Source organism: Lactuca virosa, chromosome 8 (assembly GCF_052849685.1).
Source record: "Lactuca virosa cultivar CGN04683 chromosome 8, Lactuca_virosa_CGN04683_v6, whole genome shotgun sequence".
NCBI lineage: Eukaryota > Viridiplantae > Streptophyta > Magnoliopsida > Asterales > Asteraceae > Lactuca > Lactuca virosa.
Genome location: NC_136433.1, coordinates 92,194,645 through 92,210,530, shown reverse-complemented (window position 1 = coordinate 92,210,530; position 15,886 = coordinate 92,194,645). Strand labels below are relative to the sequence as shown.

The following is a 15,886-nucleotide window of genomic DNA, read 5'->3' as shown; positions in this document are numbered from 1 at the left end:
ATCCTCATAAATTAGGAATCAATATTTTGACATGATTTCCTTAATATGATGTGTAATTTTTCTAGGCCATGTGAAAAGAAAAGCTAAATTATAAGAAAATGACATGCGGCCAAATGCTTAAGAAGATGACATGTGGTGGTAGTAAATGTTTTCATTTGTTAGAGGAGATTATATATATTATATTAGAGTAGATTGATTGATGATTTTTATTATTATTATTATTATTATTATTTTTTTTTTTATGCAGATGGCATTCCTATGTAGTGACCCCCGGATGGTGGGTATACCCACACTTTCCGTATCCGGGCCCTCGTCTTTCTATCGCGAAGTATGCACGTTCCCAAAACAAACCGCTCTCTTCCAAACCCTAACCCTAACAAACTAAAATCCACGATACTTCTCATGATCAACATCAATCTCGCACCATAATCCAAATTATGCTCGTAATCATGTTGATCTAGCTCGGTGAATTAATAAGAGATGGCGATATCGAAAGCGAATCATCAGCTCGCTCTGGTAGTACCGTCGAACACGACAACGTCGTATGAGGGGCTGTTGGAATCGCAGAAAGAACTATTGAGCAAACAGATCTGTGAGCTGCAAAACATCGTTTCAAGGCAATGCAAACTTACCGGCGTCAACCCTCTCTCTCAAGAAATGGTGCGTGGGAACTCGATTTTTTGTTCGTCTTTAACAATACTTTATGTGATAGGTCTGCAATTTGTTTTAATTAGGGGTTGCATCTGTACATACACCACACATGGCTCAAAAGCAGTAAATTAGGCGCCACTTGTTAAATGAATACTTTATCGAGATATGAATTACAAGTGTTTCTATTTTCGGAGTTGCTTATTTATATTTTCAGATGTCAACTGATGAGTACTGTTAGTGTTAGACTTTAAAGGGGAGAGAAAACCGGTGATTGAATTTAGGAATGAACTTGAGATGATGTTTCTGTAGCACAGTGGACAGGGCGGTGGTAATGTTTGACACTTAGTTCAATTTGAGATCAAGGTTGCAGGTGAACCAAATTCACCAAATAGATGTATTTGTTTTCTTGCATGGTTAGCCTCTTGATTATACACGGAGGAGTGCTGTGCAATGGACTTTTGCTTTCAACTTTTCAAGTAGATCTGTTATGTTCATAAGGGTAGAGTCTGCAGTGTAGAGTTCTATACAGATTGCAACTGCAATGCAATTTTTTAGTTAGCAAAGAAATACTAGCAACCAGTTGTAAACTTACATTTACTTTTGTTGTATACATATCCCAAGCACTGAGTTATCTTTTGACAGTATATATTGTATGTGTACTGATCATGTGCCTTGCGTTATAATTGCAGGCAGCTGGTGCTCTTTCAATTAAAATTGGTAAGCTGCATAACCTTCCTAGATGCTATTGATTGTGATCCAACATTTTTTTTTTTGTAAATTGTTGTCTTCTAAAACTTAAACCTACCTGGTCTTTCTACAATGTTTTAAAGTTATTAACTATTATAAAAGGTTCATGTATAGGCTTATAGCAGACTAATAGTAGTAAGAGGTCTGCAGGAGTGTGCAATGACATTTAGTGTGCCTTTCTTTTTGTTCTATTTTCAGGGAAAAGACCCAGGGATCTACTGAACCCAAAAGCAATAAAATACATGCAATCGATTTTTTCTGTCAAAGATGAAATCAGCAAGAAGGAAATCCGAGCAATTAGTGCTCTTTTTGGTTTAACAGCAACACAGGTTTCTGTTTAGTTTCCCAGTTATCTTTATTTGTTGTTTACCCATCCGAGCATATAAGTTCCTATTTAAAGTAGTTTGTATCAGCCAAACCCATAATAATTAATTCGACTTATTGATAATTCTAAGGTGAGGGACTTCTTTACTAGTCAACGCTCAAGAGTTCGGAGATTTATCCGCTTATCAAGAGAGAAGGCAACCCAATCTTCTGAATGTGTGCAAGATCAAGATGGACCATTGAGCTCTAATGTGGACACACTTAGTCATCCTGTTCCATTGAACTCTGTGGGTCCATCCAGTGTTGAAGCACCTTCATGTTCCACCCAAGATGAAGTGTTGCCTGATACAGATGACTCGGATGAGTATTTTATAGCCAATATTTTTAGTCTGATGCGGAAAGAAGAAACCTTTTCTGGACAAGTCAAATTGATGGAATGGATCTTGCAGATACAAAGTCCTTCAGTGCTCTTATGGTATTCTTATATTTATCATCCACTTCATTATCTGCTGAGTAGAAACTTCATGGTCTTATCATTCTTTCATGAAATTACAGGTTTCTAACAAATGGAGGTGTGATGATTTTAGCTTCGTGGCTGAGTCAAGCAGCAATCGAAGAACAAACCAGTGTTCTTCATGTCATTCTTAGGGTACATATATATTGTCCAAGATCTTGTTTACAATGTAACATTTATTTCATCTACTGATGGAGCCATGTTTAGGTTCTTTGTCACTTGCCATTACATAAAGCCCTCCCAGCACACATGTCAGCCATATTGCAAAGTGTCAATAAACTTCGGTTTTACCGGGTATCAGGTGTGTTTTCTTTAATTATTGTGTTTGTCAACAAAGTGAGACATTGTGTGTTTGCTCTTTTGTTATTTGAATCTCATTATCTGATTTGAAGACCAGATGTCTCAAACAGGGCAAAAGGTCTGTTGTCTAGATGGAGCAAAATCTTTGCAAGGAGTCAAGCCATGAGAAAGCCCAATGCCAACATTTCCGCAGTTGATGCACAAAATGAGATATTGCTGAAGCAAAGGCAAGTACATCTCTCTCTCTCTCTCTCCATGTTTTTTTAGGTGCTTAATTATTTTCCATGGGTTTTATATTGATTGTTGTTTTTTGATACTGTATAGCATTGGTGAAATTATGGAAAATGAATCTTTCCACTCAAGAATTGAGAACCCTGTGAGTTCAAGTCTTGAAACTGCTTATTCTTGCTAAAAAAAAGCTTAATTACATTGTACAGTTGTTAACCTCTTAAAACATATTTTCTTAAATAGGCAGCGATATATTCATTGCTAGAGAACTCTGAAAACTCCAGGTATGAAGCATTTGTATAGATTCAGACTCGAGGGCTTTTCAACGATAAATCTTGATTATCCCATGTCATACAGGTCACAGTCGATCAAATTGCTCACATCACCATCCGATGACTCAAATATGAAGCTTCTTAAAGGTGTATCTTCATCTCGTATCCTTGTGGTTTTATGCATTTTTCTGTGGAGACCAACAACATTAGCAAAAAATGACCAATTTGACCCTTACTAATTTAATTTTATGTGTGTAACTAAGTTACTGCCTTAACTATGTTTTAGATGGCAGAGAACGCAGGAAAGTACAGCTGGTGGAGCAGCCCGGCCAAAGAGCAGGTGGGCGGGGCCCACAGGTTACAAGGTTGTTTCCTACAGCACAGGGACGTCCACTTTCGGCTGATGATATACAGAAAGCCAAAATGCGGGCTCAGTTCATGCGTAGTAAGTACGGGGAAAGTTACGTGGGCCCTCACCCTCACGTGAAAACTGAAGTTCCTCGGGTGTTGATGTCTGCCGCCTCATCATCATCATCATCATCTAAAGCTCATGTGCATTCTAAAGTTGAGGAACATGCTACTTCCTCTTCTAGCATTTTGGCTCCTTTAGCAGCTAAGCCTAAGACCCCTCATGTTCAGATTCAGCCTAAAGTTGATGAGGAAAAGAAGGAGCTAGTAAAGAATGAAGTGCAGGAGGTGGAGGAACCTGTGTGGAAGAAGTGCAAGAGATTACCCATATCATGGGTGAATCCACCAGGTATAAAACTCACTTTCAGATTTTTATTTTTATTTATATTTTTTCTTGGTAGCTGGCTGTGTGCAGGTTCAATTGCAAATTCGTTGTGCTTGTTTCTGTTCATGGTTGAAAGACACTATAAAATAGAACCCAAAAAATGGACTAATTATAATGAATAAAGCAAGCCTAAATTACAAAAGTCATTTTCTGGTTACCGTTTTATTGTGGATATGGTACAATAGTTTCATTGAATGCTTTTTTCTGTTCCTCTAAATCTATAATGATGGTTGGTCATGCTTTTAATCCTTGCACTTTGTGAAATCCATAAATATGACCATTTTACCTTCAAATTCGACCAAGACCCACAAAATTTAAAACTAAAACATAAATCTAAATCCAAACTAGCAAGGATAGTTCAGTTCTTTACAATACTACCTAATTAATATGAAGTAAGATTAGTAGTTTATTGACAAGGGGAAGGACAGTTGAGGTTGAGGCCCAAGGTGGAAGGAGTTGAAAGCGGGCTGTGCAGCAATGGGATTGGGGGCAAAATGGTCTAACTAACCCAGGGACTGAAAGCCTGATCAAGCAATATCATTACGGGACAAAAAAAGCAAGACCATACCAATAAAAAATAATAAAACAATGGACTTTTTTAATTTTTTTTTTTTTGTAAATTAATAAATTAGTTTTAAGAGATTGCAGGAGTTGGATATTGTTTGGGTAATTTTGACAAATTAAACCTGTTTGACTTTTTGCAATGTTTTCAAACTTTGTACGTGTGACTGTAACCCGTTGGAGATAAAAATCACCACCAAACTAAAGCCAAATTGTTTCGTTAGCTAAAATGAACAAATTTTAAACTAATTATTCATGGATAAAGTAGTTGCAAGTGCGTTTCTGTTACTGTAGCATATAACCTATAATCGAAGTTAACAAACTGGTATCTCCATCTTTCAGTTCCATGGAGGGTACAAACGAGACTAGCACTTTATGAAACATTAAAAAATGAAACTGCCACAGGATTTGCCCTATGAAACTTTAAAAAATGAGGATATATCCAGGTTTAGCATGATCAAAAACTGTCCAGTGCTAGTCGGTTAGTTTAGTTTTCATTCATGCTGTTGAGTGTATTCAAACAATCAGGGTAGGGTTTTTTTAGTTGTGTCGCTGGTATTTCATATGCTGTTTTAGCTCTTTTTTTATTTATTATTTTAACAGAAAAAACATAATATTAGACATGCCAGCACAGTACAAGATTTGTACAAGCAACCAATTGATAAGACATGCGATTTGTAATAATCAACGTGTACATAACAAATATTTGTTCTCCAAGTATGTACTAGGTTCTTATGTGAGATGCTCCGTAGAGAGATGGGGTGGTGTTTTCTGATGTCGACTGTTGAATATACGGTTTGGTTTTGTTAGTTTTTTATCAAAATACTCTATTAAGATTCTCAATTGATCTCAGCTAGTATAATTAGACATTATATTCACAGTTTTCACTAAGGAACAGTATATTTATTACTTACAGAATTTTATCTCAGACAATGAGCAAAATGTGAAATTCACATGTGTGTGTGTGCGCAATGCCCATAAAATGAGTGAGGAAGATAATGGCAAACCCGTCTTGAGTTAATTTGCCAAAAACGTTATTTGTCAATGATACTAATTGAAAACAAGACCCTTGCAGTTGTATAATTTTTTCAAAAGTGATTTCAATTTGCAAGAAAAAAAAGACCTAGGAAAGACAGCAGGCGTCATCTGGAGTTTAGAATCCTAAGATCATTCCATTTTTACTTGCAAATTGCAACATGGACCTCTCACGTTTAGAATCCTATGATCATCAAATATAGATGCAGTGTATACATTTACATGGCATGTAAGTGGTACAGTTGTTCCTGCAAGCACGATTAAGTAAAAAATTGGCTTAATTCACGTGGATTGGAAGTCACTAATTGTTTGTGTCCCAACACAATAATATCAGGGGCATATTTGTCAGTGTCAACTTCTTGGGTAATCAATATCCATGCACAACTGACTACCCTAGTAGACAGGCTGTTGGGATGGACAAATGGTCTGTCTCGAGTCTGATAGTGTATTCATGAATTTGTTATTTCTTTCATTCTTTAACTGAGCTGCCTGTAATCACTGTTGGTTAGCCTAAAAATGTTTGAGCTGTCTTGTGTGGCGTGGCATGCTTTCATTTTCATGTAGAAACAATCCATTGGTTTATACGATTCAAGAAAAGAAAAGACTCAAAAACCAAAGTTTGTGAATTCGTTTGTCCTTTGTTTTTTTCTGATCTATGGAAAAAATTAAAATGGATAAAACACACAAATTAAAAACTATAATATTTTTCATTCATCAAGCCTTGAAACCTAGGAAGAGTTTTGGGAAAGTTGCTCACTATTTATTGTGTACGTATGCAGAAATGAAGATGAATAAGGAGTGGAGTGTGTGTTATGGAGAGAACAGCAAAGAAGTTGAGGTCCAAAACAAACGAATGAAACGTGAAAAAGAAGTTTTTTACAACACAAATCTTGAAATCCCAGCAAATCCCAAAGAACCATGGGACCGAGAAATGGACTACGATGATTCCCTAACACCCGAAATCCCAATTGAAGAGCTTCCGGATGAAGACGATGAGAATATGAATATGGTAACCCAGGAATCTACACAAACAGAAGTTACAATATCTGAAAATAACAAGCTGAGCAGCATCGGTCCGGATCTTGAACTGTTGGCAGTGTTGCTTAAGAACCCACAGATTGTGTTTGCATTGACGGCTGGTCAAGGTGGGAGCTTGAGCAATGCACAAATGGTGAAGCTTCTTGATGCAATGAAGGCCAATGCGGCTTCTGGTGGCTCCATTGATAACCTTGTTAGCGGCTTATTAGTTGAACCACACAAAACCAAAACAGAGGAGAAGAGGGTGGTTGAAGTATCTTTACCATCTCCAACTCCATCAACCAATCCTGTAACGGTGCGTCAATGTCAACTATATAATAAAAAACATTATCATGTTTTGTACAAATCCATAATGGTTTATATAATTATCGACCCATTTTCTCCTCTCTCTCTCTCTCTCTCTCTCTCTCTCTCTCTCTCTCTCTCTCTTTTTTTTTTTAAAACCTTTCGGAAGACCTTACAATCGAGAAAGAATGCTTAATAATGCCTGTGAAATTGTTTAAAAAATATTGGGTTGAAATTAATTGCACAATAATTGATTTGGTAACAAAGAAAGATCGATGCGTAAGGTTCCTCCATTTTGGTTGATGGGATAGTAAATACTAGACAGTAATAAACCGGGATTTCATTAAAACAAAAATATAATATAAATTAAAACAGTTTAGTTTATGCTTTGCTGATTGGTTGGTTTTGTTTTGGTTTTATCAGAATGGAATTGGATGGCGGGCGGGGGCGGAAAGTGGTAAAAATCAGTTTAGTTCCCGACAAAGTGTGACGGTTAATGGTGACGCTTACCCCATTCCAGGTGTCCATTTTCAAGAAACCAGTTTGCTGACTCACCAACAATTAAATGCAAATGCAAATGCAAATACTCCAATTACGCATCATCAAAGATTCACCGATTTGGTCCCTGACCAGAGAAACATTCCGGCAACAAGTAATTTGACCCAACAGGCAACTTCTTCTCACCAGAGAAACATTCATGTTCATGGTCAAGGAGTGAACACGTCTTCTAATGATTACTCTTTACCCGCTGTGGGTGGGTCGTATGCATGGGCGGGGCAGGAGAGTCCACATAGTAGTACAAACTACAATGCATATGGTACAAGAGAGGCGGGTCCGGGTCCGGGTCCTTCGTGGGGGAGCAACAGCAACAGCGGAGGATATCATCCTCGTGGGTTTGATTCATGGAGCCCCGAGGATAGCCCGGTTAGGTCTCGTGAATATGATGAGAGGGAGAGGGAGGCTCATAGCCGGAGGAGCTATGGTTATAATTACAATAATAATAGGCCGGAAATGTTGAGAATGCAAAATGAGCATTCTAGGTTTAGAGACCGTGGTGGTGGTGGTGGTGGTGGGGGTGGCCGGAATGAAGCTTCAAGGTGGCGGGATAGGAGGAGATAGATCATCTCCGATTATTGTTAGGTTGATGGACGTTTTCAGTTTTGATTCTAAAAAGAAAAGAAAACAAACAAACAAAATTGACAACTAAAATCTTGTAGCTTCTTTTTTCTTAATTCTATCACGTCACGCCCAAAACACATGAAATACAAGTTAGACTCGAGAGTGTTGTGGATAAACTACCACTAAAACCTTCAAAACAAAACCAAAATTAATATTTTTGGTTTAGCCATTCAGATTTTTTATTTTTATTTTGTTTTTAAAACAATTGCTGTAACCAGCTACGAGCGCTTTACAGTTTACATGTAACCATTTTCACCACAAAACAAAATTTCGAATAATATCAAAACCAAACACCTCAATCGGATATAAAGACCTTTTCTGATTATATAGAAAAAATGGTTTTTATTTTTTTTATTATTTATTTTTTTAAATCTAATCTAAACTTAAACTCCTCTATAATTTCACTATGTGTCTTGAAACTTAAGGGTAGCAAAACCTAATAAGTCTTTTAGAATTCGGACGGCCATCCAACTTTTAGATATTTCATTTTTGGCATGTTTTTTTATTTGTTTTTTGAGATTGGTCTAAACTTTTTTTATAAGAAAATTTTCTAACTTTATTTTTATATGTTTTTAAAACTAGGTTTGTTTTGAAAAAACTTCTAAAACTAGACTTGTTTTGAAAAAACTTCTTTTACAAAATTATTAATTTTACATATTTGTTTTTATGTATATTCTTATTAAAAAATTTCCTTTATAAAACCTTTTTTTTTTTAATTTGTCATCTATTTTTATAAGTATTCATTTTCATGTATGTAAGCTATGAAAACATATAAAAACTACTTTCTTTTAAAGTTGTCATTATTTTTTAAAATTTGTTAAAAATATCAAGTAACCGATTTTATGTTTTAAAAGGATAACAAATTTATTTATTTTTTATATCGTTATTTGCTATCTCGGGCACAATAGGTCCCCACTTCTAAATTTCACAATTTTTGCTTAGATTTTTATTTTTATGCAAATTTTGTCATAAATTAAAATTTTGTTACGGATTCGTACAAAATTTAGTTTTCTACGTGTTTATTTTGCAACAAGTTTGTTAATATTTTTTTATACAAACTAATATGTTTTTTTCTTAACTTTAAAAAAAAAAAAATCAATAATAATATTTTTTGAACCTTTACATTGCTTCATACATTAACAAACTAATTTTTCTCTATGATTGTACGACATTTGGATTTAATGAAATAATAAATATGATACAAAATCAAAGGAATTTTTTTTCTCAGATTGCATCAAATTCAAGTGTCTACGATCAACGAAAAAATAGATTTGCTAATCCATACGAGGCAATGCAAAAGTTGGAAAAAAAAGTTATGAAATATTGTAAACTAAATTTTGGACAAATTTTCTTTAACAAAATATTAAATTCGGATCAAATTTAAAATCTAGGCAAAAAATATATAATTTGAAAAAATACGATCTATTCAACCTGATATAGGAGTTAACCATAAGAAGACATGAGTTCGTTACCATTTTAAAACATAAAAATGATTACTTTGCAACCTTAAAAAATTCTAAAAAGTTACTTAACCAAAAAGACTGATAATTCTTTCTTTTAAATACTCATTTTGCACAAACCAATATATTTTTTTATTTATAATTTTTCATAATTCTACTTAAATTATGTGTTGCTATAGGTAATGGGGTTTTCATATTACAATGTCATAATTGTGTATGAGTTTGTCTTGTGACCATGTTTTTGCATGTGATTGTCACTGTATGTGTGTGGCAAAAACAGAAACATAAAGTATCTTATTGTTTGTGTTTTTGCTGCAATATAATTTAAAATGATTTGTATGCTTTGTTAATTTGTTGTCTAATTTCTCCATCCAAAATGTTATAATTTATTTTATATATTTTTAAATACATTTAAGTTCCATTGAAAATCAAATATTCTATTTAAAAGCATCAATATAACATAAAACCCTTTTATATTCGGGTAATTTAGATTTTGTCACTTTTTAAGCAAACAAAATAGATTTTTTATTAGTAAATATTATGAAACGTTTGGTTGTTGATAAGATAAATTATATTATTAAACAGTAAATCAAGTCGGTTTGTATTTTTCATTGAAGGGGTTTGTTAAATGTAATGGTTTAATAAACAGTTAATATTAGAACTAAATAAAAAAAACCATTTGAAGTGTTCATAAAAACAAATTTTCTGAAAATTTGTTATCAAAATGTAAATTATGTTAAATAGCCTATTTTTCTACTAAATCACCACTTACACATTCGATGGATGAGCATTTGAATCGGACCGGTTTCAAAGAATATTGTGGACTGTGGAGAGGACTAGATAAGACTTACCACTATATCTTAAGTTCAAGGTCGACTCGTTAAAACGAATATATTGTTGGGTTTGCTATGTTACAATTTGTTAAAATAAATACTTTTTTAGGTTTGATACGATACAACTCGTAAAAAATGAATATGTTTCCGTTTTATTGTGCCTTTTGGACCGGTCAAACTTTGATTATTTATATTTTATACCATTTGTTTGAAAGATTATAACCCATTGAATATAAGTATATAACACCAAATACAACAAAAATATAGACTATGTAGGATTTTAGAGTGGTCAACTTCAATGCATCAAAGAAGTCCAAAATGTGATTTCTTTGAACGAATCCACCTTGAACTTAAGATATAGTGGTACAAAGTGCTTCTCTTTCAGACCTTTTCAACGTTGAGAGCAAGCAAAGTTCCAACTAAAATCACTATGCTTAATTGGTTACATAACAAAAGATCATTACTATTAAACAGAGGTATAAAAAAATAACTAACTGAATCAATAAGATTGGAAGAGTTGATAAGCTATGTAAACTTTCTTAATTTTAAAAAACAACAAATCTTAAAAAAGGAATAGGCGCCAACTTACAATTAACTCCAAGAATACATTAAACTTTTATTAAAGAGTTGATAAGCTATGTAAACCTTCTTAATTTTTTTTTCAGTTTTCTGTTGATTATTCTACCGACTTTAAAAATCAAGCATGCATCTGTTAGTTTTAATAAAGATAAAAAATTGCATCAGTAAAAATAAATAAAAAATGCAAAAGGCAGAGATTAAACGAAGTTATGTGGAAAAGTAACAAAACATTGATATACATAACAACAATGATAGCACAAGATTTCTTTTTACAAAAAGATGGGAAGCAAAAGCACCATTGAAATGCAAAATTTGGTGCAAAGTAGTTGAGATGAGAAGGAACTACTTTAGAAAACTAGCTTTACAGTTTTTTGTTCTTCGTGCTCTACCTTCTGATTAGATGGATTGAAAACAGAATAACATTTCATATTTTCAATATCAATATTAAATATTTGATCAGATTGAAAATAGGTTTTACTTGGTTTTCAATGTTCTGTTGGGCCTGGGCCTGTTGAAAATTGGGTTGGCTACTAGCTCTTTAGCAGATGGCCTCTTAACAGGATCCGGGTCCAACATCGCCTGAACCAGATTTAAAAAAAAAAAAAAAAAAAAAAAAAATTGAATCATCAATCAGAAATACCATAACAATAATAATTACAATGAATGAGTAATAATACCTTGAGTATGTTCTGAAATTGCATAGAATGTCCAGGAAGAAGAGGGAGTTTCCCTTCCCTAAGATTTTGAAAATATGGACCAGAATCTGGCAATGTTGAACCCCTTATGAGTTCATAAATAGTGGCTCCAAGTGAGAAGATATCAACTTTGTCTAAATGATCATAATTATCATTCAAGATTTCTTGTGGCATGTATCTTGCATCCCCTTCATCAATGGGTAAGCTTCCATCTAAAAGACTTGAGCAACCAAAATCACCAAGCTTGTAAACACCATTCTTCACATATATATTTTCTGGCTTCACATCTAAATGCACTATCCCTTTCTCATGTATATATTGCAATGCCTTAGCAATCTGTAACCAAACCCACAATTCTAATCATCATTTACTAATATAATGATCAATATGATATAAAACATCATAGAAGATAACAAAACCTGGTGCATTGCTTCCAACACTTCACCCTTTGGACATAGTCTAGTGGACTGGTTGATCATGGAAAGGCTGTGATCACAGAGTTCCATTTGGATGTAGAGTTTCTCATTTTCAAACCAGGAAGTATTGTATCCAACAATGTTATCATGATATCCTGCAAGTTTATTACACAATTTCTGTTTCAGTTGATAAATCTGTACAAGTGTTTTTCTATATTTTGTTCTAGAGAAAACTAAGGAACTATGAAGAGGAAGCTCAAGTTACTCACCTAATGCAGCTAAAGCCTGAACTTCCATTAAAGCTTTTTGCCTGTAAATTTTGTCACTTATAAGTCATTTAGAATCAAAAGAAGTGTGGTTATACACACACATTCATATATCTATACATATATATCCATATTGAAACCTAACATGGGAATAGAGGAATACCTCTCATTGTCAAGATATAATTTCCTAGTGCTGCATTTCACAGCATACATGCAACCATCAAGTCTCTTCAACACTTTGAATACACAGCTGAAGTTTCCAGTACCAATTTGCTGGAAAAATAAATTTTTGTTCCAAAATCAATAGGCATCATGCCTTTTTTTTTTAAAAAAAAAAAGACCATAGAGCTACATGTTTTATATCAACAGTCATTATACCTCTATTTCATGAAAATCTGTTCGATAGCGTGAAAGACCATCGCCACCAAATGCAGCAGGGAGGAAAACTGTGGATTAAATGAATGGTTTAAGGTTAGAAGAGAGATGAACTAGACATATAAACCCCTTACTTGTTCAATAAAAGCATACATATCATCCAAGAGTGTATTCTTGAAGAATCTAGTAAGTAGTAGAATATTGATAATTTTGTTATAAGTAAACTGGAAAGAAAGAGATGATGTAGTAAACAGTTAAGTTTAGGAAACACTTATGAGTTATGAATAGTAAACAACTATATGAACAATATCCACAATACATGCATAAATACCAAAGCTAATAGCTATGTACCTGCACATTTTGATCTTCGGTCACCGAATGGATCAATATCATTATCTGAAGCATCCTGTAAGTAAGGATTCTTCATACAAGGAGGAGGCATTACCCGACAACGTAATGCCACAGCTGATTGTGAAACATACCCCTGCTTGCTTACATGAGGTTCTGTTACTGGTTGATTGTCTGTTTCAGTTTCTTCTGTTAGATCATCTTCCAGCTCCAGAAATGCTGTTCCAGTGCAAAATGGTTAGATTTTAGTTTGCAAACAGAAAAAGAAATAGAGATGAGAATTCAAATGCCACATAGAAAAGTTCGTGTCAGCCAACAAACCAACCTTCTCTCTGCCTTTTGCTTCTAACAGACTTTAACTTCTCTGGCGATTTTGGGCAAGGCATCTCTTCCAGCTAATAAAGAATGGAAAAAGCAAATCAATTGCAATATCTAAAAACTCTGAATGGACAAATAGATTGTATGTGTCCTATTTAAAATTTACCTTATTGCATCCTACAGTGACTGGCAGCGGTGGGGCTTCTGGAGTAATGTAATCAGGTGTGCTGCGCCCAAAAACATCATCAATATATTCAGATCAACAAAAGATCACATATTTATCTTAGTGTAAAATCTGATAGTTTCCAAATGAAAATGAAACGAAAAACATATATCTTGTAGTGAATGTAACAACATTAATCAGGTATTTATCCTCGTGAACTTTAATAAGGTTAACCAAACGTTTCCATTATAATCTGTGTTAGGTTTGAAGTGATGAGCGATCCATTTGCTAATCGAAATGAGAATAAGTGTAACTTTTTTAAAATGAAGGAAGGATAACTGTAGCCAATTTACAAACCCTAGATAATTCAAAAATAGCTAAAAAACTAAAATCGAATTAGGAACTGAAATTTACCAGAAGAAATCCTGACTGAGGATGAAATCTTTCTCGTCCACATTAACATCGGCGTCGAAATCTAGAACCGTGGCTGACGGAAACGACGATGTAGACGGCGTGGATTCCGATTTACCGTGAGCCTCCTTATCGAGCAGATTTTGAAACCGCGAAGGATTGTTATTGTTCTGAGGAAGCGGCGGCTTGAAAGAGATTTGACCTAGCTGAACAGATAAGTGTGTAGCCAATGAACCTTTCATCCTCATCTGTGTTTCTTTTTTGCTACTACCGCTCCTCTTCCTCTTCAAAATCGTACTCTTCATCAGTTGATCGCCGACCGTGCTCACCGTCACCGCAGCTGCTGCTACCACCGATTTCACTATCTCCCCGTCTCTCTGTATGGATTATATGAGAGACCCAACACGAATATATTGTGTTTGTTGGGGCTGGTGACTTGGGAGATATGTAAAGTGAAAATAAATTCAAACTTTGCGCGGGTGAATTGCTTTTTCGAGGCGCGTGTGATGCAGATTTCTCTTTTTGATGTGCTTTCTCTTTTCAGTCAATCGAGATCGTCCGTGTGTTCCCTATACTTTTTAATCCCTTAAACTATAGTGCCACATGTGGGGAGTTTTTCCCTGGAAATGTCTATGGGGGCTGGGTTTGCCCTGTAAAAGAGCTCAAACCCGGGATGCTGGTTGAAATATTGCGAGTAGGCTCCACTTAATTCGTTTGCCGTTTCCAAAAAAAAAGATGGAGCCCACCATTTAAGAGATAGTGTCTCGTGTAAGCTTATACTATGTTACGATTGTTCGTTTGGATCGGTTCACTCTAATCCAATTAAATAAATCAAAATTGTTTTTGGTTTTCAAAACATGGATCCAAATAATTTAAACTAAATTCAAATTCGATCCGATCCAACCAAATTACAATTAAGTTGAATCGGTTTTTATAATTCGGTTTTCAGAAAATAAAACATTTTAAAACCACATACAATCATTGACGGAGCTTGAAGTTAAGATGGAGGAATGACGAAAGCAATGACATATTAAAGACATTATTGCAGACACACGTCCTTTCATTGTGTAAGGAATTATAATTATTTGTCATTGTAATTATTTGTAATTTGTCTTTGTATGATTATTATTGTCGGTAGAAAATGTGATATAAAGTAGTGTCTACGATATGAAATAAAGTGTATATCCCTCAATAGTCTAGGGGGCTATATTGTAAATATGTATGTCGTATTGCAATCAAACGATTGCAATTCAATTATGTAACATACTCTCTTGAGCCTATAAATAGGGTCTTTACCCGTATGGAATAAACAAGTTAAGTTTGAGTGTTTAAGACTTGAGTTGATCTCAAAGTTCTTCCTCTGTTGAAATAATCGTTATATTTCTGAATAGCAGAGTCCTATCCAAACATACCCAAGATTATTCATATAATCATTCATATAATATTAAACAATCCATCGTCAATCCATTCCGACGCATCATTCAGGTATAATCGTATCCTAATTTTTTATTAATTTCGTCATGTCTTTAAGGAATGACGAAAGCAATGATATATTAAAGATATTATTGAAGACACACGTCCTTTCATTGTGGAAGGAATTATAATTATTTGTCATTGTAACTATTTATAATTTGTCTTTGTATGATTATTATTGTCGGTAGAAAATGTGATATAAAGTAATGTCTAGGATATGAAATAAAGTGTATATCCCTCAATAATCTAGGTGGCTATATTGTAAATATGTATATCGTATTGCAATCAAACGATTGCAATTCAATTATGTAACCGGCTCTCTTGAGCCTATAAATAGGGTCTTTGCCCGTATGGAATAAACAAGTTAAGTTTGAGTGTTTAAGACTTGAGTTGATCTCAAAGTTCTTCCTCTGTTGAAATAGTCGTTCTATTTCTGAATAGCAGAGCCCTATCCAAACATACCCAAGATTATTCATATAATATTAAACAATCCATTCTGACGCATCATTCAGAAATATATGTCATTTCGGTGGCGGGAGGAATGACGAAAGCAATGACATATTAAAGACATTATTGAAGACACACGTCCTTTCATTGTGGAAGGAATTATAATTATTTGTTA

At 34.3% G+C, this 15,886-nt stretch overlaps 2 protein-coding genes across 2 annotated transcripts; one reads left to right on the top strand and one right to left on the bottom strand.

Annotated features, from left to right (window-relative positions):
* Positions 1–279: 279 nt before the first annotated feature.
* LD (Homeodomain-like superfamily protein) lies at positions 280–7,957 on the top strand. The gene is made up of 13 exons (XM_079063789.1): positions 280–660; positions 1,341–1,368; positions 1,597–1,727; positions 1,854–2,197; positions 2,278–2,371; positions 2,444–2,537; positions 2,634–2,763; positions 2,861–2,912; positions 3,008–3,048; positions 3,122–3,183; positions 3,323–3,793; positions 6,205–6,758; positions 7,172–7,957. The coding sequence occupies exons 1-13, from the start codon at positions 481–483 to the stop codon at positions 7,865–7,867; spliced, it is 2,877 nt and encodes a 958-aa protein (XP_078919915.1). The 5' UTR covers positions 280–480; the 3' UTR covers positions 7,868–7,957.
* Positions 7,958–11,019: 3,062 nt separating this feature from the next.
* Positions 11,020–14,264, bottom strand: WEE1 (WEE1-like kinase). Its single transcript, XM_079063506.1, has 10 exons — positions 13,795–14,264; positions 13,384–13,444; positions 13,225–13,294; positions 12,903–13,118; positions 12,555–12,622; positions 12,340–12,449; positions 12,180–12,220; positions 11,914–12,065; positions 11,477–11,830; positions 11,020–11,378 (listed from the first exon to the last, which is right to left on the bottom strand). The coding sequence occupies exons 1-10, from the start codon at positions 14,094–14,096 to the stop codon at positions 11,274–11,276; spliced, it is 1,479 nt and encodes a 492-aa protein (XP_078919632.1). The 5' UTR covers positions 14,097–14,264; the 3' UTR covers positions 11,020–11,273.
* Positions 14,265–15,886: the final 1,622 nt, after the last annotated feature.